General features: G+C 42.5%; 1 protein-coding gene across 2 annotated transcripts in view; it reads right to left on the bottom strand.

Annotated features, from left to right (window-relative positions):
- ACTN4 (actinin alpha 4) overlaps nucleotides 1-25,265 on the bottom strand; it is a 31,130-nt gene extending 5,865 nt beyond the window's left edge. The window contains exons 1-11 of one of the 2 annotated variants that reach the window (XM_075186828.1): nucleotides 24,863-25,265; nucleotides 6,073-6,187; nucleotides 5,581-5,700; nucleotides 4,720-4,806; nucleotides 4,542-4,629; nucleotides 3,507-3,585; nucleotides 3,291-3,372; nucleotides 2,434-2,519; nucleotides 1,219-1,311; nucleotides 327-557; nucleotides 9-156 (exon numbers count right to left, since the gene is read on the bottom strand). In XM_075186828.1, the coding sequence (XP_075042929.1) occupies nucleotides 9-156; nucleotides 327-557; nucleotides 1,219-1,311; nucleotides 2,434-2,519; nucleotides 3,291-3,372; nucleotides 3,507-3,585; nucleotides 4,542-4,629; nucleotides 4,720-4,806; nucleotides 5,581-5,700; nucleotides 6,073-6,187; nucleotides 24,863-25,003 (1,270 nt within the window). In that variant the 5' untranslated portion in view covers nucleotides 25,004-25,265. Of the gene's footprint in view, nucleotides 1-8; nucleotides 157-326; nucleotides 558-1,218; nucleotides 1,312-2,433; nucleotides 2,520-2,847; nucleotides 2,934-3,290; nucleotides 3,373-3,506; nucleotides 3,586-4,541; nucleotides 4,630-4,719; nucleotides 4,807-5,580; nucleotides 5,701-6,072; nucleotides 6,188-24,862 lie in introns of both variants that reach the window. The other variant, XM_075186827.1, reaches the window with a different exon arrangement.
- Between the last annotated feature and the right edge of the window lie 989 nt (nucleotides 25,266-26,254).

Here is a 26,254-nt window from a genome sequence, read left to right as displayed (position 1 = left end):
GTACACACCCTCAGTCCAGGCTTCATGTATAGACGCTTTCTGGCGAAACTTCTCTGCCAAGTGGTCCAGCCTTTCTAACCTGCGAATTTCATTCAAGAGCCATTCCTCATAACCCTTCTCGGACTGCTCCAGATGCTGCCAACCATTATTAATGTCCTAAAATGAGGAAGGGAGGAGGCAATGTGACGCGACTAAAAGCAGGGCAATACTGGTGTAGATTTTGGTCATCCACACTGCATAGACAAAGTTAATCAAAAAAACAAAACCACACACACCAGTTTCAGACACTTTCCCATAATTGAGCCAACCTTACCCCAAACACTCACCGAAACCATCTTTCCTTCAGATGGCATGAATGCAGGTCTATTACTGAGCCTGAGCTTGGTTTGTAGGGTGTTGAAGTTGATCTCCAGCTGACACTTCTCCTGGACTTTTGGTGGTTTATGCACACGGCGATAATCCCGGAAATCCTCTAGCTTCTGCTGCATATCCTGCATGGTCTTCTCGGGCTGACGATCTTCTAGCCATGGGATTGTACGGTTAATCCACTCCAGGAGCTACCAGGAGACAACATTACAGTTACCAGAAATACACCCAGAGACAGACCTAGACCTGACCCACTCACTACACTAGCATGGCCTACTAGTACAAGCAAACAATGCCAAAGACTCTCTTTAGCCTCTTACAATAGGAATGAGCTACTCTTGAATATTCTAATTACATTTCCCAGACAACACTGCATAATACATAAAATGATGAACATTTAAAAATCTCCATATTCATATATTTACTGGGAAGTTATTGCATACAGAAATAAAGGCTTGGAAACGTTAAAGGAACTGTAAACGTGATCCTTACTTTTGGCAAACTGGGGGAAATAGAGAATTTATACGAACAGAACATCTTTGCATCTATAAAAGCATACTTGCAGAAGTTCATATTCACTAAAGAGCCCTCGTTTTAATTCTTTAGCACCATTCCAACTCTCAGCCCCTTGCCACACCCCTCCCCCACTACATCTATCATTCTTATCCATTTGTCTGGGTTGGTGCCATAAGCCCAATGACATACAACATAATTAGGACCACAGCTTTTCTTTAATGCCCAAAAAATGGGATCAGGTAAATGAAGAAAGTCCCACTCAAAGCCATTGTTTTAATGGCCTTATGACATCAGTGTATTCTTTAGAGAGATTACAAAGTAACACAAAGGACTCACATCACTGGCCAGCTTCTCGTAGTCCTCCATCAGGTGCTCATTCTCTTGATTCACAGCCAGGACTTTGCAGATCCTGTTGGCGGCCGTCTCAGCCTAAAGCAGGACACATGGGTTAGATGAATCCCAAGAGAGATTTTGGGCAGGTCTAACGTTTATCCTAACGCCCTTTTTAGTTATTGGAGTAAAGGCAAATTACTGAAAGAAATCTAAGGAGCATAACACAGGAAAAACCATATGATGTTTAAAGGACCCCTAATTCCCAAATCACAATTTTTAGATATGAACTATCAAGGTAAAAATACATTGTGTGGTGCTTCCACTGTGAAATATTACACACAAGTAGCTGTGGCTGCACCGGCATCTTCAGGCAGATACAGGTCAAAAAGCTGAAACTAGTCAGTAACTCAACTGACATCACTGGCCCCTCCCATGAGAATGAATCTACACATCCACACAGCACATTTCTATGAAGAAAGTCTGCTTAGCCGTCAGCCCACTGTGCATGTTGTGTTAGAGAAGCAACTCCTATCAAACATGGAAACTTGCTGCAGAGGAGTGATAAACAGCATGATGGACTTACTGTGATCACACTATACACTACAATTATTTCATGCATCTTATTCAGCTTTTCAAATATATTAAATTCATGAATTCACTTGCTCATTGAGGATTACACAGTGAGTTATATGCTACTTAGCAGCTCTCTGGCAACTCAAAGTGAAATAAGCTACTTTATGATAAAAGTGATGTTAAATGGGGGGAAAAAATACCAAAAAAACAAAAACACACCCCCCCTCCCCAGTGCAATATTACACATCAGCAGTTCATTAAGAGTGGACTCCTTAAGGCAAGTGGCTTGTACATAAACCAGGGAAATTGGAGTTATGTGGAGCTTTACTGTTGCAAGAGCAATGAGATTAGAGTCATCTGATCTCTCCACGAGCCCATTACAAATAGTCACACACACAGTTAGCTGCTATAGAGTGGAAGCAGCCTTAAAGCAGAAGCCGATACTTCTGCATTGAGCATTAGCTGGGTTATCTTTATATCACATACAAACATGTAAGATTCGATTACTGTAAATTCAAATATATACATCAGAAAACTGCACTTCATGTGCCAGCAGTCAGAGATAGTTGGAGTAGTACAAGCAGGGACAATGAATACAGAAACCGGTTAAACACCCAGCAGGAGATGAAAGCAGCAGCTGCTCACCTTCTGAGCCCCAGAAAAAGCGTGGTAGAAGCAGGAAACGTAGGTCATTATGGCCTTCTCATCAGGCCTGAGAGTGCCCACAATATCTGTGCAGAGAAGAGAGAGAAGGACAAGAGCAGAGTGAGAGGGTGCAGGGCCAGTCAGGAGCCAGGCGAGGGGCTTCTGTCCTAGATCTGCACCTCTCTGCCCTCAGTATGTGTCAGGAATGAAAAGTTGGGAGGCAGAGCTGGTCACCGTTGCAGGGCTCTTTACTTCTCTTAATAGCTAGAGAAGAAGATTGTTCTAAGCAGACCAAGAGATTCCCGACACAAAGCGAGGTGGCAGCATGCCGCGCATCTGCAAAAGGAGCAGGAAATTAGGCATGCAGAAAAGAGAGGAGACAGGTGGAGGCACTGCGGCCGCCCCACACACTACCTTCTGGGCTCCTGAGAAGGCGTGGTAGAAAGAGGACACGTATGTCATGATAGCCTTCTCATCGGGGCGAGCGGTGTTGACAATGTCTGGAAATGAAGGAAATAGGTTGAGGCACAGGGAACAAGGTTCAGACGCCATTTTCGTTCACTAAGAAATTTATCTAAAACACTACGAGTTACACAGCCGGTGGCTGTAACGGGAATACATCTGGGTATTACCTGCCTTCAATCTCCATTCAGAGGAAGATTTAGAGTCATGTCAATGAGTGATTAAAATGCTGTCTTAAAGCACTAAAACCATAATACATGGATAAAGGCTGAACCAGTGATTGCAGAGCCTCCATTCATTACTATGCATCGTACTTTGGTGATTAAGCAGCGCATATAAAAGTCAGCGGTTTAATCGCTCATGAAACTCTGAAGACCACAAATTGGGATCCTCACCTTCAGCATCCAACATCTTGGGGATATCCAAATACTTCTCAGCCACTTCAAAGGCATTGTTCAAGTTAGTAACTGGATCATCCTAAGAGACAAGAGCAATATGAAATTAGGGGAGTTTAATGAAGATTTACCTGGAAAGTGATATAGTCAACTTGATGAATGGTCAGTACAGCAAGAATGAGGCTTTGTAGTCACATTACAAAAGTGTAATCTTACCTTTCTCAGTTTATCATATTCTATAAGCTCTGGCCGGTGTCTGTGGATCAAGGCGTTGAAAGCCAGGCCATCCTTCCAACTGCAAGAGAGCCACAGATTAGCCAGAGAGAAAGGATTGAGTCAGTGTCCCAAAGCCAATGAGTAACATTAGTAGTATGCCAAGCAGGGTGATGGTTAAGAAATGTGTCAGTCAAAATAGAAATTAAAGGATGTGTAGATGTCCCAGAACCACAGGTTAGAATATAATGTAAAAGTAACAGCTCAGGGCCCCAGATTAAGTTACGAGGAGAGCGTACAAGCTCAGGGCCCCAGATTAAGTTACGAGGAGAGCATACAAGCTCAGGGCCCCAGATTAAGTTACGAGGAGAGCGTACAAGCTCAGGGCCCCAGATTAAGTTACGAGGAGAGCGTACAAGCTCAGGGCCCCAGATTAAGTTACGAGGAGAGCGTACAAGCTCAGGGCCCCAGATTAAGTTACGAGGAGAGCGTACAAGCTCAGGGCCCCAGATTAAGTTACGGGGAGAGCATACAAACTCAGGGCCCCAGATTAAGTTACGAGGAGAGCGTACAATCTCAGGGCCCCAGATTAAGTTACGAGGAGAGCGTACAAGCTCAGGGCCCCAGATTAAGTTACGAGGAGAGCGTACAAGCTCAGGGCCCCAGATTAAGTTACGGGGAGAGCGTACAAACTCAGGGCCCCAGATTAAGTTACGAGGAGAGCGTACAATCTCAGGGCCCCAGATTAAGTTACGAGGAGAGCGTACAATCTCAGGGCCCCAGATTAAGTTACGAGGAGAGCGTACAATCTCAGGGCCCCAGATTAAGTTACGAGGAGAGCGTACAATCTCAGGGCCCCAGATTAAGTTACGAGGAGAGCGTACAATCTCAGGGCCCTGGATTTGGGACAGAGGAGCAAGTCACAATCCTGCAACAATCTGGAACACTGACTGCTACAGATTAGTAGTGAGGTTCTTTAAACCAAGGACTGTGGGGCAGAGAGATTACAAGTAGAATCTGCTGAAGACAACGTGTTACCTGATGTGGAAGTTCTGTACATTGACGTTTTTGTAAGGCGCAGTCTTCCTCTGACACCACAGCAATAATCCTTCCTTTGCAGACGTCTCTGAGGAGACAGAAAAAAAGGGAAGTTTAATCTGAGAGTACAGGGAACAAGAGAGAACAAGCAGCTCAACCAAGACGTCCGTACACTTACCCTCAACAGAAATATCTTGAATGGCAAACCGAAGGATAATAGTCCAGATCATACCCAATGTCATTTTAGCATTGCCGTCCACGATTTCTGGAAGAAATTAAGCCTATTAACAGTGCTCCAAACTACACCACCAGTTTATACCCTGTGCTCAGACATTGTAAGATTCACAGCATGAGCATTCCAGACAATATCACACATAGAAGCGTACGGCCCTGGACTTGTGGGTGGATTTCTATAAATTGGAGACTTCCCTAGATAGCAGTCTCCTGGATTTGGTTAATGAGACGTATAATGTTTTGCTTACCTGTGATTCAGAGTAATGTACTGGTGAAGGAAGCCATTTTGTGGGCAGATCAATATTTGTGAAAATTTAGCGCATACATTTAATGACATCGATAACGGTACTTTGACAACCGTTCAAAAGGCAGTCTTATAAATTCACAGACATCCCAGTGACATCACTGGCTCCTACTGAACTGATTGGCTGGATTCTAGCGAATGTTTGCCGTGCCCAACAAAATGCCAGCCTCCACTGTGTGAAGGTGAGCACTTTAAACACAGGAGTAGGGGAAGGATAGAGGAAACAACACAGTACTGCTCAATTATTCAGATAATGTTCAAACACCTCAACTAGCACATTAGCAGCCTTTTAATTACCAAAGATAATTTCACAGTGTTAGACTGATGCAATTCAGTATTTAAACCTTTTGTAGCCGAAGACATGCCAAAATCACAGAATGTGTTTGGGAGACAGAGCACTATGCGGAAATGACATTTATATAAACTAATGCAGAGAAATTAGGTTGTGGGGTTAAATCAGATGTAAATTCAGTGTCCTTGCATTCACTTAATCAAGCGTACCTTCAGCTCCGATAGAGACGAGCTTCACTCCTTTGCTGGCTATGAAGTCCAAGGCTTTATTGACGTTATTGATTTTATGAACCCTCATCTTGCCTCGTTCTGGTTTGGGGAGACGCTCCCCTGAGAAAAAACAAAAGTCATTGATCACACAGGTGTCATTCTATAGTTTTTATTTATTTTTAACAGAAGTTTCCAGTCAGCACCGACAAGCTGCTAATCTACTCTGTGCTCCGACATAAGACCCTGTGTAATCTACTCTGTGCTCCGACATAAGACCCTGTGTAATCTACTCTGTGCTCCGACATAAGACCCTGTGTAATCTACTCTGTGCTCCGACATAAGACCCTGTGTAATCTACTCTGTGCTCCGACATAAGACCCTGTGTACAGTGTGGGATGGTCCTCGCTCATCCACGGATCTTTTCAGTGCGTCAACATAACTGCAGCTCTTACCTATCCTAGTACTCGGCTAGGACCAGTGTCTGTAGCTCACCTGAAATAACTTCCAGAAGTAACATGAGCTTTAAACCATCGCGGAAATCCTCATCTATGTTCTCAATCTGCGTGCCAGCCTTCCTTAGGTGAGAGTTACACCAAGCAGTGAAAGTCTGTGGGAAGAGGAGAAAGATCAAAGCCAGGCTCAAAACAGGTAGCACTACAAGACCAAGACCCATGGGACTTCAACCTCACTAATTTTAATTTTTTATCACAGGCAAAATCAGACCTTATGAAAGCGATATGTGAACAACACTACTGACCAGTGTATAACCCTAAGATCCAAGCTGTTACAATAATACAGCACAGTGTCCCCCCCCCCCAGCACCTATTTCCTGGGTTCTTCACCCGACTTTTTACTTGCCACCTGGCTCCTGGAGCCCAACAGAGTCCTATTATAATTGAGTAAACCATTGTTTCTCCTATAACAGGCACTATGTGAGCACTACAGCCAGCAGTGTGCGTTAGACCACTGATCACCAGTCTGACCAGTCCTGGCATGTTTTACCTTTTTCAATATTACAACTGCCCTAACCTGGTTACTTCTTAATGCCACCCAGCTGTCAAATGTTTGGGGAGAACACTAGAGCACATTTGCGGTGTATGTGCAATACTGAAATTTGGAAATATCAGAAAAGGAAAAAAAACTCAGTTTATAAAATTACATTATACAGACAATGTTCAAAATTGGCTGGATATAGATTAGATGTGATAAATGATCTTTTAGTCAATCGCAATTTTTGCTTTAATTAAATTGACACTGCATCCAACTTAAGCCCCCCCCCCACACGAGTAATACACTACCATCTCTAACTAACATTGTGCCCCCACCCTCTATAATCCTTATTGAGTTGCCTTGCCAATATTTGTACTAAATATCATGATTGTACATTGACAACCAGTAGGAACAATATTCAAGATCTTATTACAAGTTGTTATTCCCAGGGATTCTTTATTCAAACTCTTGAAAAGATCCTCCCATCCCCCCTTCCAGGTACAAGGAAACAATTGTGTATCGCCTGCTTAATGCAAGCAGAGGCCATGCCTCCCAAAATAATGGGGAACACTATGCAATCTGTGACTGAATAGTTAAAGGATTAACCTAAATGCAAATGTAGAAATCAGCAAAGCCTATGCCCACTGTACGATTACTTAATGGCTATCTACATGTATCTTTCTGATGTGTGCTTTATGGCAAGATGTACAGTGAGGATTGTTTCTTAATATGTTTTGCCTGCATTAATAAAATGCAAAAACACATGCAAAAAAACCACAAAACAAAGCTCCACCATATGGCGTTAGAGATCAACACATCATGGTAGACGCATTTCATAAATCCCCCAAAGTGGACATTCCATGTCATCCCTAATAAAATAACCAACTGTTGGGTAATTATTACACTGGAATATTTAACTGGAACCAGAGAATGAATGATTCACAGAGGAGTAGAAAGGTCTCTGAACTCATGCATGACACGGCACCACCCAACAAATGCCAGTTGGGCAGAGCCCGGGGGTGTAACTTCCATCTCGGAGCAGGGAACAGGTGTCAGCCCAGATATTTCGAATACGAAAAACAAATCTGGGTCATTTCCTGATGCCCCCCCTCTGACTCACAGCTCCTGAAATAGGCGCACAATTATTGCTCACAGTTATCCTTTGTAAATACACAAGCTTTACTCCTGTATGTCAGCTCACAACACAAACTACAATATGATTGGCTTCATTACATTTGAACACACACAGAAAAAGTAATGTCGTTTGTGACTTTATTAACACGGATCTCTGCAATTACATGCAGTCATTGTTTTGTTTCAATCCCATGCATTCAATAGGGCCTGGCTCCAAGAGTACTATGTAGCAATAGACAGGTTTCACATTGATACAATGCCAGGTGATAATTAGAAGAGGGTTCTGCACAGCAGATACAGTCACAGGGTGTTGCATAGGAGACCCTACAGACACACCCCTCTATTGCATCAATATGAGGCTGATGACATCCTTGGACACAGCACCTGCTACAGCACTGGCACTTACTCATACTGTGCTGGCAAATTCTTCCACCTGCAGATTAGAAATTTCCATTGTTCCACAGTGAAAAGAATTACAACACCCTGTCCCCTCGCTGGGAGCCCAGCCCAGCCAAAGCACGCAAATAGCCTAATTCCTCACATTCTTCCACCTTCCAGGTCATAGTTTCATATGCAGCATAGGGGTGTCCTTGAGAAGGGGGCAGGTGAGGTGTGTGGAATGTGAACCGGCAGCAGTAACAAGCACTTCCCCCTATGTACACACCCTGTGCTCTGTATGCAAGGACTTGCCCTGTACACTCACTACTGGCTGCCACACCTAATGTGCTCATCTGGCTGAGACCCTCTGTAATAAGATGGCCTGTTGCATTACTTTATATATAGCCAAGCATTAATAGCTTATACAGCGAGTGCATAGCACAAACCACCTCTGCTATATAAACCCATTACAGAGACCACTTACTACCATAAGACTGCAGCATATGGACTGTGTTTACTGCTAACTTCACTCAAAATGGCTAAGCACAAACTATTTTAGTTGGTTGGTAGAAGTTAGTACTGTTACATGTTTATATATTTTATATAATGTATAGCAGAACTCATTTAAGTAGAAGTCAAACAAGTGAAGTTATGGAGGTTTAAGTTGGTGGTGGCAGCTGAGAGAATTGTAGAAAGAGCCCAAATTAACCCCTGCACTACAGTATACGATAAGGCCTGCCTTTATGACTGGATGTCACATCATTGTCTTATATAGAGACGAGAGAGAGCGTGGCCATTTTCCACAAATACAGGTTTTTGGTAGACAGTTACGAAAGGACAGCAAGTCCTGATGTGTAAATTAGCAGAATAAAGAGCTGGGACAACTGTCACTTCATTCCTTGTGGTGTGGGCGGGGTAAGACTGGGGGTGCTAAAGGCAAATGAGTAACATTTTACAACCAAATGTGGAACGGAGGACGCAGCACTATACCCCCCCTCCCACACGCCCCCAGCCTAAATCAAACAAAGTAAAAACAAGGAATCGTGCAGTAATGATTGTTCACTGCACTTTATCAAGATTCTACATAATCCAAGTGGTTATTTTACAGTGTTATGGTTTCCCCTAGTGGAGGACACTAACTGCAACACCAGACAACTGAGGTCCTACTGGTTGCATGTAGAGATCAGGAAAATGGGCTACTGCTCCGATAGTAAAATGTACCCCTGGCATTAGATCCACACTGAATTTTGACCAGTCATGTTGTAGCATGTCTTCAGGGAGCCTCATCATATATCAACACAATGCTAGGATGAGTCCAGGAAAACACTGAATGTATGACACTCTGAGAATCTCTAGATACCCAGTGATCAAACACTAATAACCAGAGAAGGTAATTTCCTTTACACTAAGACACAGTAAATAGATGTAATATGGTACATGCTTGTAGTCTAACAGGGAATACAGGGACTTCCAGTTCCACAGCAGCTGGAGGGGAACAAGTTTCCCACCTCATCCCCAGAAAGCTTACAAGTCTGCTATTTGGCTGTGGGCTAAACCTCAGCTTGTAATGAAAGATTACTAGGAGGAGCTTCAAGAAAAGAGTGAAGGGAACCAGATTTACTGGGTCACTAGTTTGAATTTAAATACAGTAACGATCTCCTGATAACATTACCCTGGTGGGTAGTTTATTACATGTCTATTGTTGCTTAATAAGCTGGTTATCAGGTAAAGAGCCAGGCAACAATGTAAATGAATGGATTAGGCCAGCTGGTCCCCACCCTTTCTGCCTCAGGCTAACCAGCGTGGATGGCATTAGCTCAGCTTGGAGGAATGTGGCACAGGCAGGTCGTGAAATCAGTCATTCATCTAAACAAGAAGATTCCCATGAATGTGGCATCAAAGCTGCATCTTGTAAGACTAAATACACAGCTTCGCCATTGCTCCGTGCGCATCCCTGCTGGGCAAATAGTTATTTAGACGTCAGGGCAGAGCACACTGACAATGTCACAGGAAATGTGGTGCTCGCATGCTAACTACTTTAACAGAATTGTACAGTCGTCGGAGTATCAGAGAGGAGGGTGCAAGGACTAATCCTTCACTGGTTAAACCATATAGCAGGCATGGTTGTCATGAGCACAGAGGCCGTTTCCTGCCCCACGACTAACAAATAACTAATAAAATTTAGAGCAGAAAGGTAGGGCAGGAAGAACCTGTGTCTCAAATGTTGCAAGCACTTTATCAGTCGGAAGGTACAGGCAAGGCAGGAAATCTGAGTTCATACAGGGCAAGTCCACATTCCCTGCCACATGGAGTGTACAACCCTTAGACATTTAAGCAGTCTATTTTGGCTGTTTGTGGAATATCAGACTACTCTGTTTGCATCTTTTAGTGAGAATGATGTAGCACTTCCTGGCTGGGACACAGTCCAACAAATGCACACATCTAGAGACAATCAAGCTGAAAGCATCAGCGACATAAGGAATTTTAAAACACAGGACAGGAAGGCCAGAAATGTGTGGGGACAGTGTTAAACCACAAAATGTATTTAGTGGCCCCTGGATTCACAGAACTAGTAAGCAGGCTCCCACGCACACAATTAACCCCATCCTTGCACAATGGGAAGTTGCAGTAGCTGGGGCCGACAGTTTAGGTGTTGAAACAAACCACTATTATCAGAACAGAAGTCTCTCCCCGTCCAGTAGACGGGTTTCCTGCCTCTGAGCATTTCCGCTGGAACGCGCTCACGGTTACCAGATTCTGAGCACTGACAAATGTTCTCTGGTCGGGACACTTGTGAATTCCATTCTCCACACAGAACAAGAGGCAGATTTAGTGTCAAAGAAACATGAGGGATTGCCATTAACAAACGGAAACTATGCATTAAATGTATACTTTGCACTTCTAAAATGTAAACGGCAAGGCAAAGAGACACGTCATTGGCATACTAAGCTTATCCTATAGGTGACATCTGTGGAATGCTGCGGAGGAGCAGAGTATGCTCCTATTTACCATTGTAAAGCCATCCTCTGTACAAAGCAGAGGCCCCGCTTGTATGTTACTTGTCAGACCTAACCCATGAATACTAGTAGCACTAAACTAGAGCTGGATAAATCCCAGGACACAGGCAGTCAATGGGCCTAAAAACTGCTGCTGGCACTTCACTTCCGTCATTACAACTGAATGTTCATCCACCATGCCACCTTCATTTAATTTACTCCTAAACCCTGCATTGTCTACACTTGCACTAAACTGAGCTAGAACAGACGACCAACCAGAATACTAGTAGCTGCCATTATACTGTACTGTCACTAACAGAGTGGAGACAGTCATTTGTGGGACGGACAGATTATGCAGTCTAGCTGCTCTCTAGAACGTAGGGAGATCAGAGGCATGAGGTACCGTAGTATACAGACAATGGGTTAGTGAGAAAAATAGATACTAAAACATTAGAGAGGCTCCATACGGCATAAACACGTTATATAGGATGCTGTGGCTTCAAAGTGATTTCAGGGACAGACATTTACATATGGAAATCTATAGATGTGTACCCTGATCATAGAGGACATTACAGATAGCAGAGGAGGAGTCCAGCCATCTGCTCAGTATCTACAGGCCATCAGAGTACAACCAGGGAGTTGTGGTTTATAGAAACAGTTTCCTGTCCCGATGCAAAAATAGATACACCTACTCCTGTATATCCGAACAAACTAATAATCCTAGCGTGTCACAGACTACTGGGTTCAGACCATTTATAGCAGTTTTTATGTGAAGTTACAAGCGCCTCTCACAAATGGCAGCCTCGTAAACTGGTTTACAATGCATGCAGGTCTCCAGGAGCCCGACTGACAACTGGGTTTGTAGAGCAGAACGAGGGTTCAATTTGGAATTAACGCATCTCTTCAATGGCTACCCCAATGCACATCACACTGCCTTACTTGTCCTCCATGCCCAGAGATCCTCCACCCACAATTACCAGAGACTGGTTGCCAGAGCATTTTTAACACTGAAGAATATATTGGCATGGTAAAGAAAGATTGCCTATTGCCAATATTATGCCATGAAGGGCTCCAAGCTACTTTTACCAATCAACATTAATGGTGCCAAATTGGTGGCCCTCAGGCTAACCCTGTGGCTGCATATGGCCATTAAAAATATAGGTGGGGACAAAATCAATGCATCAGAAGACATGGATTTCGTCTAATACATACAACTTTATGGGGTTTTTTTTTTACGTTTGCCTGGCACCACAGCTGCTATACCTGAGGGGTCAGGGCCCAGTATGGTTATCGCTGTAGTGAGTAACAGTGCAGGAGTCACACCTCACTTAGCCAGTTAGAAGCTGGTGTTCAGCCCTCACATTACCTCCACAAGGGGACTTTATGTGCCACATGGGCAGCTCTACAAGAGAAAGCACACTGCTGGTCAGAAGCAGACAACGGCAGGAGTGATGTCAGATTACTCAGCACTACCCATACAACTAAAATACTTCTGCATTCACATTGATGGGTATTATCTTTACTGGTGGTATACTGGGCATCACTACACCATATGTGCTAATAAGGGCAAATACCGTATCAACAGTAATATTAAGGCCCATTAATAAATCATTAATATTACTTACATTATTGTGCATTAGTATCACTGGCAGCTTATTAAGGGGAAATACTATTGCTGCTGGCACGTTACTGGGCACTATTAGTATGCATCCATCATTACTACTGCTGGTGACTTAGCAACGTCTAACACCTCCAATATTGGACACATTCCTGGGCACAACCTCCTCTGTTGTACATTAGGGATGCACATTACTGCTACTTGTTGACATTAATAGGTATTCGTTTTTGCTGGCACACTCTAGTTCTATATCAGCGGATGAGCATGCCATGTAGTTGAAAGAATAAAATGCCAGCAGTCTGCAGCAATCGCAGGTATAACTCTCCCGTGTATCATACAGCAGCACAGGCAAGCACAGAATTTCACCATCTCCTACTTCCAGGATTTTATGTTAATAATCCTAAGGAAGTAGCAGAAATTCCACAGCCGCTAAGTTTAGGCATAAGAGGGCTTGTACGGGCATCAGAGACATGCCATATTTGGGGCTGCAGCTCGGGAGATTTTTAGAAATGTTTGAGACTTGTGTTAGTGCCATAGCAGGTTCAAGAGAAGCATTCATTTAGAAAGAGGAATGAGTGATACACGGTACAGCACACGTGGGTGAATACATGGGGGGGGGGGGGGGGGGGAGTGTGAGAAAGAATTTCCTCATCCCAAAAAAATCAAAAGTTTGCAAATGCCTAAAAAGGATAAAGAATGAAGAGAATTCCCATAGCTTGATCCTACTGGACAAATCCTATTAAGCAGCTGCTCCAGGAAATGTGCGCAAAAAAGGGCTGTATCTGGAGGAAACAGGAGTCCCTTGCAGCCCAAACATGACTGAGGATGCTCCCTGCTGCAGAACATTTACACTGAGCCGCAGACGCCTTCCGGAGAGACAAGTAATGAGGATGTGTGAACAGCTCAGATCCAGCACAGGAGAAGTTTGTCTGCAGAGAACATTGATGTTCTGAGTACATATCAACTCCCTGACCGCGGCAGGTGCCATCTCATACAGATCCAAGTACCCTTTATCAACACAACTCACAATCTGATACAAAACATTATTTTCAGAGTGCACCAGTCATCTACCCACAACTAAAGCAAACATTTTGTGAACTATTGAAATGTACATGACATCAGTTCCACAACAATCATTGGTGTATACCTGAAAAAAAACAAAAAACACAGAAATAGATCAGCACTTAAGTACCAGCAGCCTCTAGACATAACGCAGAGCTTCCAGCGCGTTTCACATATTTGAGTCAGTGAACCCACTAAATAGAGAATTTCAGAAAGCAACTGGAAGTTGGAAAACAGCTGCTGTGACTGTCGTCTTAGCATATACTGCCCCAATAAAAACAAAAACATGTATACAAATGTAAAATATATATTTATAATAGTGTCTTGTACCCTTCTGAACATACAAATTGGCAGATTTCATTAAAGCTCAAAGTCTGACAAGTGTCCATGTGTATAAATCTGCACAACAGGTCAGTACAATGTTATACAAGGTCTGAGAAGTACAGTTACATACAACTTGCAGATAAGTAAGATATATAAATACAGTGTGTATATAATAGGCCAAGGAATTTTGAGATGATGTGGCTGTTTCAGAAACTGGCAAGCTCCAGTCTGCTGACAGGGGCCCTTGAAAGCAATCAGTGTGTTTATCCGAGACTTAAAGCAAGGAAGCTCTGACTTCCGGATCGCACGCAACTCCTATGAGACAGGATGGGGGGGGCAGGGCTCCATTTGCATGACTGCAGGAGGACAGGAGAAAAGCTGCACGTCAGTGGTCATTTAACACGACAAGACTGACAGCTATGTGATTTGGATTGCAAACCGCCCCAATACTGAACAGTGTTTATAGAGAGCAGAGAGGCAGTGCAGACATCACATCACCACCTAAACTGGTTCAAAGGCTGCTACACCCCACAACCAGTCCGCTGTGTGCAAATCCCGAGCCCAACCCTAAAAAAACTGGTCTGTTCCACATGAGGACACAGCCACAAATTCAAATGTCTGCAAGTTCAGACCTGCACTGTGATCAGAGCACAAAGTGTATGCGGGCCGCAGCACCAGAGACTTCATACACAAGATGTGCCGGCCGGCCCTCTCCCGCTCTTGAGAGCACTTTTTGTACACACCGCTTCTGGCACAGTTACTGCAGTCACTTCAATTACTCCCAGAGATGAGATCCAGAATGCAGAAGAGGGAGGTGTGCAGCCTGGAGCCCTCCCACTCCCCCCAAACCAAACACTAATTGGACTCTAGTGAGAGCTGTGGAGTATACACAAAGCTCCTTTACTCCATGAAGGCACAATCCTGCTTTTATTACACATTCCAATGACAACACTAACAGAATAAAAAAAATGAATACTTGCTCCAATTAAAGCACACAAGGACTCTGCACCCCCCCTCCCTCCCCCTTATTCTAATATGACCACAGGCCATGCAAATACAAATGCCTACACAGGATGTTCACATTTATAAAACATTAAAGCAGCAAAATCCTGCAATTTCCAGACAGAAGACCACATGAAGCCGTACAGTGCCGGCTGTAGGCAGCTCCACAAGTCTAGGTCCGAGTATATTAGTGATGCTCAATAGACCTTATCTGCTGGAGTTAATGGACTACACTATGCATCTTGGGAGACTGGGCCTAACCACCAGGAAGAAGCTAGGTCTGCCAGCGCAGTGAGATCTTTATCACCCCGCTTTACCACACAGTAGACACATTCTGCACATTCTAGGCGAAAGGACAGATGTGATAAACTTGTGAAGTTCTGCAGAAGGTGTGAAAGTCTATACCGGGCTGCAATTCAGCTCAGAGTCATATACTACCTGTCTCACAAAAAAGGGAGAGGCCGAGAACACGAACATGTCCTTACTTGGTAAAAAGAGCAAGCTGAATCCACCCCTGATTTAAATGCAGCTACAATTTCATATTTACATACACAACCAAACCTAGCATGCACCACAATAGCAGCACCGGGAGGCTCAGGCCACCAACGTTTTATGCATCCTCTTATTGTTGCTCTATACAAAACTAGTCTGCTTCTCCATTCTGGAGTCAGTGTGTGCAGGCAGTCGCTCTCATCAAGAGACATGAACCACAGACAAGCCTCACATAGGGATTTCTACAAGGTCCCTTTACACACACAGTATGTATCCAGCTTTAAAATGCTGCAGCATTAACTTGTCATGATTCTTACGCAGAAACTGGTGGTCAGTAATAACAGGTGTTTAAGAAAAACGTGTGCTGGTCATTCAATTTCTAAAAATTATATTTATAATATAACACCAGTTTCTGCACCAGAATCAATGATGCTTTTGCTGCTCTTCACACCAGTCATCTGATAATATAGTAAAGAGTGAACTGACAAAGGAAGAAAAGCATAAGATAACTGTGGAAGATAGGGAAAGTTAATAAAACAAGCTGCACAGATGTAGACATTTATGCAAATGGTTATCTGCAGAAAACATGTAAAGTTCTCCTTGTAGCCAAGAGTAATACATTTTTAACTAGACCAAGGAACTTAAAAATATGGTTATGTTACACACATTGCCCATGTGCATTCATATCATCTATGTGCAGCTTGTACTTGCTTCTCCAACATGAAAGCACCCAGTCTGTGCTGGAGCTGCATAGTAAGGATTCAAACTACCAGTTAATTAGGGACAACAGATCCCTATCTTTGTACTGGCAGGGGACGGTTTAAATAAAGTGACAAGTTAAGACACTGTTCAAGGAATGGGCAGCGCCCTCCTACCTCTGTCTATTATCCAGTATTGTTTTATTACTTGTTTGTTCCCAATTTTACAGCGCAGCAGAATTTGCTGGCGCTATATAAATAAATGAAGGAATAAAAGGATCTAATACACAAAGAAGAAGTTGACTAGAGGACCCTATTGACAAGCAAGGTGCCCATACTTCGGGTGATACTGCCATTTGCCCCAACAGCCCAGTGACTGGATCTGTCATATGTGACCACACGGTTACATACATGTACACAGCCAAACCTAATAAATGTTTGGAGCTTCAGCCAAAAGGGTGACAAACACGGTCAGATGTCAGTTTGTCTGGATTCACCAACTTTACTAGTTTATATCAGAATGATCCCGTTCAGATACTGATCTTTATGGGCTCATGAACACTACAATCTATGCGCAATGAGTTCCAAAACCTTAATAGAATCTGATGTCTGCCTTCTCCTGCAGTCACCAGCAACGCACAGCCCATGTAGCCCACACTCCCAACACAGCATAGAGATCAATATATTCTTTTCTGGTAGCATTTTACTGGAAGCTCACTGGTTACCACATTAAAAAATGTAACCTGTTTAAAGCAGAGCTAAATATATATATGCTGGAAACTGTCATTTTACATAAATAGAGTAATTATGAAAATAAGTCAGTAGTTGTTCTCTAGGTTCATTTATCGAAAGTCCATCTCGCTTCAAGTCACAGTTGAACCAATGAACAAACAGCTTGCTAAGCTGGCCATAAACTGATCTTGCACAATAGTCCACAAAACGCGTGTAGACCAAAAATCACCATAATCCAAACAAAAAGAAAAATGGCATTATCTGTCATGTTAATAAATGTGATTGGAATATTCCTCACACTTGTAGTAAGTTATTATCCTCTGACCGCTGATTCAAGATAAAAAGCTACAGGGTCCATGTGCAGTACACCCAGATCTTGTCAAATTTGGGTTAGTAAGGGCAGAGATGGAAAATGCAATTCAGAACAAATTACACATATGGGTAAATGACTCCTAAATCTAAGGGGGGAATTCAATTCCCCCCAAAGTACTGCCACGTTAAAGATATTACCGTTATTGCGAGCAGCCAGCGTTAAAACTACCGTAATAACAGTAATTACATGTACTATTACCGTAATAGTAAGTGCGTAGGCTGCATTACTTTTAACAGTAACGCGGCCAATTGAATTCCCCCCTAAATGTTTATTAGACAACTAAATCCAAGAGTAAATTCTCTTTACGACATTAATATAACAAAATTAATTACTGAGCTGAATACTATATCGGAGCCAACTGCTCTGAGTGTTTATAAAAGATACAGCACTTGCTCATTAAACAGCTTAATCAGCAGGCCAGAGCGATAGTTTTAAGGTGGTGTTATGGGGAGGATAGCATACTGTATGATGCAAAGAACATACCAGTGTAGTTTTGTTCAGAGAATATACAAAATTGGTAAACCAAGCAAGGCTAATGAGGGAGTACTATATTGTCATCATCTTCTCTACTAATTACTCTAGAGCAGCTAATAAGCTGGACATTGAGATAATGTTGTGGTTGTTTCAAACAGAACTTTTCACAGATTGGCAATACCCATGTGTGTAACTAACAATTTTTAGTTAGTTGCAACACCTAACCGACATGCTATGCTTTATCATTTGAGCTCTTTGTTCTATAGCAGATCTATTTTAGACCCGGTTCAAGACTTGTGAAGTTGTTATAAGTGTTTGTCAGAGATGAGCATGAAGTAATTTAACATTTTTAAAGAGCTGCAATGGAAATTCAGGACCACAATATTGTTTTTACCTTTGTGCTTTGTTTCTGAAAACATTAAACTTTGAGTTAAATATGCCTTTCTTAAGTCACCAACATATTAGCTGCGTGTTGCCAGCAAGAAAAATCATCATACCATCTTTTGGAAATGTGAACATGTTTTACATTCACATAGAAAACTAAGAAATACTGAATACTAAAGGCTTATTCATTAAATATTAATTTCATGGGTGTGGTTGCTCTTTTATGAAAGCTTTTCAAACAAAAGTGAATTCTCTTCTGCTATAAAAGCAATATGTGTATTCCTTTGACTTAGCAAACAATCTTAAATATGTCAAAACAGCATAATTAAGATAACTTAAGAGGAGGCAATAAGGGCACGCTGCAAACTTATAGTGGATTCAGGGAGGGGTGCAGTGCACATTTACATTTTATGAAAAGTTTCTGTATACAGATATCAAAGCAAAGCATGTTTTATGGCTCACAAAATGGAATGCATGTGCAGAACACCCTATAAATACTGCAAGCCGGCTGGCATCATTACATCATAGCAGAGTTACAATGAGTGTCTCCCCACCCCTCTGCTATAAATAAAAAGGGACTGAAAATAATGACTCATGTCTGAGGGTTTTTACACATTCAAAGAAAATTAGAGGTAGCAGGAAAGAAGTTTAAATATACTGCACACAAGACAGGATACAGTGTCACATGCCAGTGAAGAAGCCAGGCCACAGTCATTGGATTTACTCCCTGACTTGCCACACCCTGGAGAGTATGGAGGAGATGCACTAACTACACTGGCAGGGTCTGAATGCATACCAAGCCTCAGGCTGGTGAAGCATTCTCCCTGCCCCCCATGCTTCTGTAGGGATTAAGCTCTTTTTATGACTTTTCCAGGGCTGCAGAAAGTTTTAGTTACTTTATCCATACAAAGCAGGCAGCAACAAGGTCAGTAGCATGAACACAGAAATGCAGGCAGTTTGTACATTTCCTCTCTTACAACACAGCTGCCTGGCAGTGGCACACACAGCAGAGGGGGGAACTGTTGTGACATTTTATAACTAAACACACTATAGGGACAGGTTACCAAACATGGAAATCTACTACGGAGACTTTAAACCGCCAAGAAATTCATAATTGCTAGGTGCAGACAGGCTAAATCATGACAGGGCTGACTGGATAAGCTGGTCTTACCTGTCTCTACTGACCACTAATCAATTTAATATGTTAGATGCCACTGTGCCTTTTGATAAGAGGAAGACTGAGCCGCTTAACAGGACCCTCTTGTTGGTGAATAGATAATTCTAAGTTAAGAATTTCAGACTTACAAACACCACACCCCATGCACTGTAGTGACACAAGTAACCCAATTGCCAAAACAGAATGATGGCCAATTCAACCACTGGTGAATGTTAACGTCATACAGAACCAAACACACATGTGGTCAGAGTAATGGACAAATTCATCCAATAAGAAAAGGCCATAATATAATAAGCAGAATGTATAAGGTGATTTATTCCTGCTGCTTTTAACCGTATCTACCACACTAGACTGCAAGCTGCTGTTCTGTGTTAAAGTGTCATTTAATGGCCTGACAGGAAATCAATATCTTCAGTTGTGATAAACTCTTGAAGCACTCATTAAAAACAGTTGAAGCAATGTGCATTTTATTCTTACTGGTCCTTTAAAATGTATCCATCAACAGCACATGACGGAGGCAGCCATTTTGTGAAATAAACAAACGCTCAACTCAATAGAACTACTGGCATCAGAGGACGAAACGTGTTGTGTGTCAGTGAGGTCATTAGTGTCTAGTGAATCGATTGGCTGAATGCCCTGTTCAACCCATAAATCATCTGTTAACACTGTAGGAGTGGGTACACTTGCTATTGTAGTTTCTAAAGCATTTTCGGAGTACGACTGGCAAGTCTTGGGAGTGAAAATTACAAGTCAACAAACAGTTGGCAGAACAGTACTATCAAGAGTTTGCAAAGCAAACTGGTATCAAACCAAAGATAGATATTCTCTCCCAGTTTGTGGCACTTTGCAACATCATACCGTAAACAAACAAATAGTTACATGAGTCTTCATCACACCTCGAATTATTACTTGACACTAAGTTTCTAATGCAAAGAGAAATTATCTTGTAATAGCTTCCATATAGCTGGAGCCTCTGTTAAATACAGCAATGAACACTACATGAGAGTCATTCTGTCAATGAACAAGGGCAATAAAACAAGATGCAAAGTGATGAGATATGTATACACACACCTTAGACATTCCCTAGATGCCACTGCAGCAGTAATCTGCACTGTGCCCCTATTATATATTAAATAAAAACCCTAAAAAACATTTAATTTGTTGACTAGCCGCCAGTTTGTCATCAAGAACGGCAGCCAGGAACCTCCTTGTAACAGGGGTTCAAGCACCCCCCCCTCACACAGTGTCCCTTTGCCTCTGGCCCTGTACTATTAACACAATACAGCCTTCAAATACATCTTGTGTTCCTCCCCTGGCACATGTCCAGCCACAAGTTTGAGCAAACACAAATATTACACCCACAGCAATAACCGAAAGGAAAGAGCTGGTAGCAGCCAGGTTTGTGGGAGCAGGGAGGGGTGCGGGGGGGATGGTGTGCTACAGAGACGTTGCTATTTCTCTTCGGCTTCAGTCTGAGAAATGCTAATTATAGTGATAAGACAGCAGTATTTGGAACTGCAATGAGAAATGGAAATGCATCTTTATTGGCACGCTTTGGATATCTGGTTTGTTGAAGTTTGGGAAAACAAGCAAAGGGCGCACACATTTTCTGCTTGACTGTTTAAAAAAAAAAAAAAAAAAAAAAAAAAAAGTGCATAGCTGAGATTCCTGTCCAGCAACCCGAGGGAACAAACCAACGAAAGCCGAAGGAGAACTTGGACGTTTGCAGCAACAAATTAAATATTGCTCTGCACACCTTCACAAGTGCAGGAGATTCAACAGACAAACAAGATACTGGGTACAAGGATCTCTCACACTGCAAGCTTCTGAGAACATGTCATCTGGTGCACAAACCTAAGTGCGCTTCACAGATGTTCAGTCTTACAGTGGCCAAGAGCCGAAACACAAGGGACATTATGAGCAAAGTGACTTTCTGGCTTGCTCTAATTTCAGGCTACTGTACACCTCTGTGTTGTATTGGGTAACAGTATCAACCCAGTACGCAAGGTTGTAATACCCAGGCAGGGCCGGATTAACCCGAGGTCTAACTGGGCTGCAGTCCAGGGTTCTCGGGCATCCAGGGGGCCCTTGACAGAGCTCAGCAGCATTCCGGCCCGATCAATGCTGCTGAGCCTGTCACTGTTGTCCTTTTGCGGCGCTCAGTAATCTCCATACTGAGGAGATCTCGTGAGAGTGTCACGAGATTGGTGGGGGTGGCTAACAGGGGGGCTCACGGGGGAATGGGGGCCCCCTTGGCCCAGGGGCCTCCATTCCCTTAATCCGGCCCTGTACCCAGGCAATGTATGGAATTTGTCCAGCCTTACATTAAGTCGATACAGAGAAGGCCAAGCCAGAGGTAAAACACCTACAGCCCTTCCCTTATTTTCCAAACTGAAACCCAGGTAGTGAAGGCACACAGTGCATGAATGACAATATGTGCCTACCCTGGTGCTACAAACTGATGGAGACCAATGTACACCAAAAGTCAGATTTGTCTGAAGTGTAGGAAAATGTGGATGGGACAAAACCACAAACTAATGTAGATGCTCAACCATATAAACTGGTTACTGGAGACTGAAAATAATAAAACTTTACTCATCCACAGAAATTTCCCATTATTAGTATTTTGCAATAAAGTATTTCATGTTTCAGCGACATATATTTTCTATAAATGACCATATTGTCAGTTATTGAGTAGCATATCTATATATCTCTATTAGGGCACATGACAGGCTTTACAGAAAACCATGGCTACTTTGACAAAGCAGTACATGTGACAGTGGTCTAAGCCCTAAAACTTTAAACGAATAACCTAAACACAAAGGTTACCCAGTGTTTTGAATAGGCTGGTCATCCTGGAGTTAAAATATTTCTGCTTGCACAACTTGGCAAATATAGACTCCTTAAACTATTCTCTCCTGACCCCGGACACCCGTTAATGATTAAAGCACTGGAAGGTTAAAAGTACAAGCCCACATACTCATGGTACCTGCCAACATGAAATCAGGTGCCATTCATAACCCTTGGTCTAGTCCTACAAATGTCCATGACGTGTGTTTAACATGGCTGAAAAAAATTATATACAAATCTGCCGCCTTTCCTCTAAAAATAGGACCCTGAAACTAATATTAAGGGGATCTGACAGGCTAAAACAAAAAAAAAAGTTCACCAGGCCTCAACCCTTAATGGGTTAATAGCATTAAACAAAATGCAGCAGTCTTAAGTTTTTACTCCAGTGCCACATAGCCCAGAGTCAAACAAACTTGCACATTGCTAGCCCATGCAGGAGGATAAAATGTGACACCGCAAGTCCAGCCAGCATGTGAACACCGAGTGCTCTTCTTATGTGTGATTATTGTCTGCCACAAAAAGGCAACTGTGCTGCACTTGGAGAGTCCCCATAAAGAGGTCTTTCAGACAGGAGGAAGACTGTGCCCAGTCAGGGGGGTTTTAAAGCACAAACATTAAAAGATTTCCAAGTTCTCAGTTAATAGGTCACTGGTTTCACTTACAACTGGCAAACCAGGTTTGGACACACTGAACTGTTCACTGCTTAGAAAAACAGCAGACACAGACACACAAGAAAAGGACAATTGTGTGTTACACAAATAGTTCACAGACTAACCACAGAAGCCGAAATCTTAAAGAACTTATTCACAGCCTTTCATGAGACAAACCAAGCAGAATACACAGTAACAAGTTCTATTTATTCAGCTGAACAGATCCCCACCTACATATTTCTTGCCTGAGAAGAACACAACTGTCACCTGTACAAGTGCAGGCTTCCACACATTAGCCAAGCAAACTACTTTTAGAGAAGTGGTTTTGTATAAACAGCTTAAACGGAGACTGTGTTCCACTGAGCTCCAACTTAACAGCCCAGCTCATCAGCCCGAAGCTGTTGTATTTAATGCAATTTTCCATTTTACGTAGACTTCTGTAGTTAGTTGCTATGTGTCTGTGCTGGGTCTAAGTGTATCCATGTGATATATTTAGTCACACTATACAATATTCTTTAGGTCTTTGGTTAACATTTTACCAAAGCCTTATTAGTGCCCCAACGTTATAAAAATTCTTTATGTAGCCCAGCCCCGATTGCAAAGCATTAACAAGCCTGGTCAAGGAACATTTTCAAAGGGCATATTTACTACAGTGCACACTAATTTGTACTATTTGCCAAAGCCACTGTTGCCAAGCTATCAGTTACTAACTCCCACCCTGGAATTAGGAACCTCCCCCCCAACAAATCTTAAAAGTGCAATATCTGATTTTATGTGCGACTCAATCCAGGTTTCACTGATCCCTTGCCACACCCTACAGCATTTTCTGACACCCTTGAAAGTCACCTAACACCAACAACCCCTACATGTCCACCTCTCCTGCAAGCCTGTTACCACTACTACACATGTGTAGGCATGTAATTGCCTGTAAAAGAACCAACACTTCCCTAAGACAGCACATGTTATAAAAATCAATGCAAACGTCATTCATTCAACATAAACACAAGTAGCTAGGTGTGGACATGTAATAAAAACACATTAAACTACTTTTTATTCCTACAGGCTAACAGTGCAGAGGAACTTTACTGTGTACAAAGCAGACTACATTGGTGTAGATTACTTTACAAACCTTCCTCAAACTACAAACAAGTGTTGTGCAATAAGTTACAGGTGCCTCCCTTTTCCCACAGGTGGCTCTGCAATCTATAGGGGAGAGGAAACATTTTACCAAGGAAGATATATACACATCAATGCTTTGATGTAGTCTATTGCTTTTCAATATCAGGACTTTGAAGTAAAATACCATCCAGTATAGACTCACATGTTCTTGATCTCAGACCTATTCTAACTAGATATGTAACACTCTGTATGACCATAGTGTATTATATATAAAAACTGAAAAACTATACTAACAAGTTTACAGGGCATAAGTGAAAGGTCCCATGTACTAAATAACTACCTTATGATCTGGTAAAAGTAGTATAAGCAGCACAATCATTGGATGATGACATAATTGGCTGTGTCTCCATGGACAGGTAGAGCAGGGCAAGTTACATATATAGTTCTATATTACAGCATGTTACATGTCATGCCAAACCCCCTGCAGGATGTGTGTGTATATGTGTGTGTATATATATATATTTTTTTTTTTGCAAGGCCAGGTGGTGCAGGTTATTTGTATAGTTATACATTTTAGCAGGTTAGATGTCATGCCTCTACATTGCTAATTCCTCTGCGTGAGGAGCAGTGCAACAGTAGATTATTTTATATATATATAAAAATATGGTATCTCAGGTTACAAGACCAGGGGGTGCAGTGTAACACACACAAGTAGCAGGGACATAGTATAATATATATATATAGTATCTCAGGTTACAAGGCCAGGGGGTGCAGTGTAACACACACACCACACAAGTAGCAGGCACAGGATCTATCACCATGTAATCACCTTGCGCTGCTGTTTCTCCCAGGCCGGGTCGAGCAGCAGGTCCCGGTCCCAGTCATCCTCTTGCTCCATGTATCTACCGTCTGGTCCGATGAATCCCCTGTTGGTGGGAGCCCCGCCGCCACTCATGTGATAGTCCACCATGACGTGCTGGATGATGCGGATTCCGGGGGAGGGTGCAGCGGGTAATACGGCGGCGGCGCTGGGGCTTCTCTCCGGTGAGTGTGAGCGGCGGGTACCTCTCCTTCCCTGGGATCAGCTCCAAGTGCGCATGCGCAGTGCACGTCCTAACCACCACCACAGCGTCTACTCGCTCACCTCAACTTGGCCCGCCAATGGAGAACCACTACTCCGACGGGAGCACGCCCACCTAGACAGCTGTCCAATGACGGGAAGGAAGGGTGTTTCCCGCTCGTAAACCGCCTTCCCAACCACGCCCACCCCGCTGAGCGGCAATTTATAGAACGGCCCAGGCTGGGCGGGCTACGGCCACGCCCTCTGACGTAGCGGCCACACCTAATGTCACATAGTCTGTAGGACCGCTCCCGCCCTTTACTTCTGCCAGGTGTCGCTGTGTGCAGGTGGCAGGGCGGCGCTCCCACCGATACCTCAGCGCTGACTAGTAATATAACATATACATTCCTCGTTGTAGTAAATATAAGTCACCTAATAACTATGCGAGAGTACTTATTGGCATATGAGAGTAATGCCCTATTACTGCTTGCACCAAGTGTAATATATATATATATATATATATATATATATATATATATATATATATATATATATATATATATATATATATATATATATAATGGTAAATAGACTCTCCTAGTAGTGCTATGAGGTGATATAGATATATATATATATATATATATATAGGTAGGTAGGATGGTGAAGAGACTCCTATAGTGCTATGAGGCAATGTATATATATATATATATATATATATGTGTATATATATATATATATATATATATGTGTGTATATATATATATATATATATATACATACATATATATATATACATATATATATATATACAATTATACAGTGCCCCAAAAGATAGTTCAAATAGTCTTTAAGTGTAGATTGAATATCAGTCAGTATGTATGGTTTGGAGTTTTATAGCACTAGCGTTCTATGGACCGCGCGTCTTCACCTCTTTTACCCGATTTCCACAGGCATACAAAGCATCTAAAAAAATCAAGCAGACAGGGCCGCGCCTCCATAGTGCATTACCATACTTTAATAATAAAAAGACATAAGTGATTTACACGTACCAGAAGAATTCTTGTAAAACAGCATATAATAAAATATCTCAAAGGGCAATTGTAGTCCGTGATCGGCAGGTGTTTCGGCTGTATTGCTCCTCAAATCTTCTACGTGTTTTCG

This window comes from Mixophyes fleayi, chromosome 9, assembly GCF_038048845.1.
Source record: "Mixophyes fleayi isolate aMixFle1 chromosome 9, aMixFle1.hap1, whole genome shotgun sequence".
Taxonomy (NCBI): domain Eukaryota; kingdom Metazoa; phylum Chordata; class Amphibia; order Anura; family Limnodynastidae; genus Mixophyes; species Mixophyes fleayi.
Note: the sequence above shows the minus strand (reverse complement) of the source record. Positions and strands in the feature narration are given on the sequence as shown.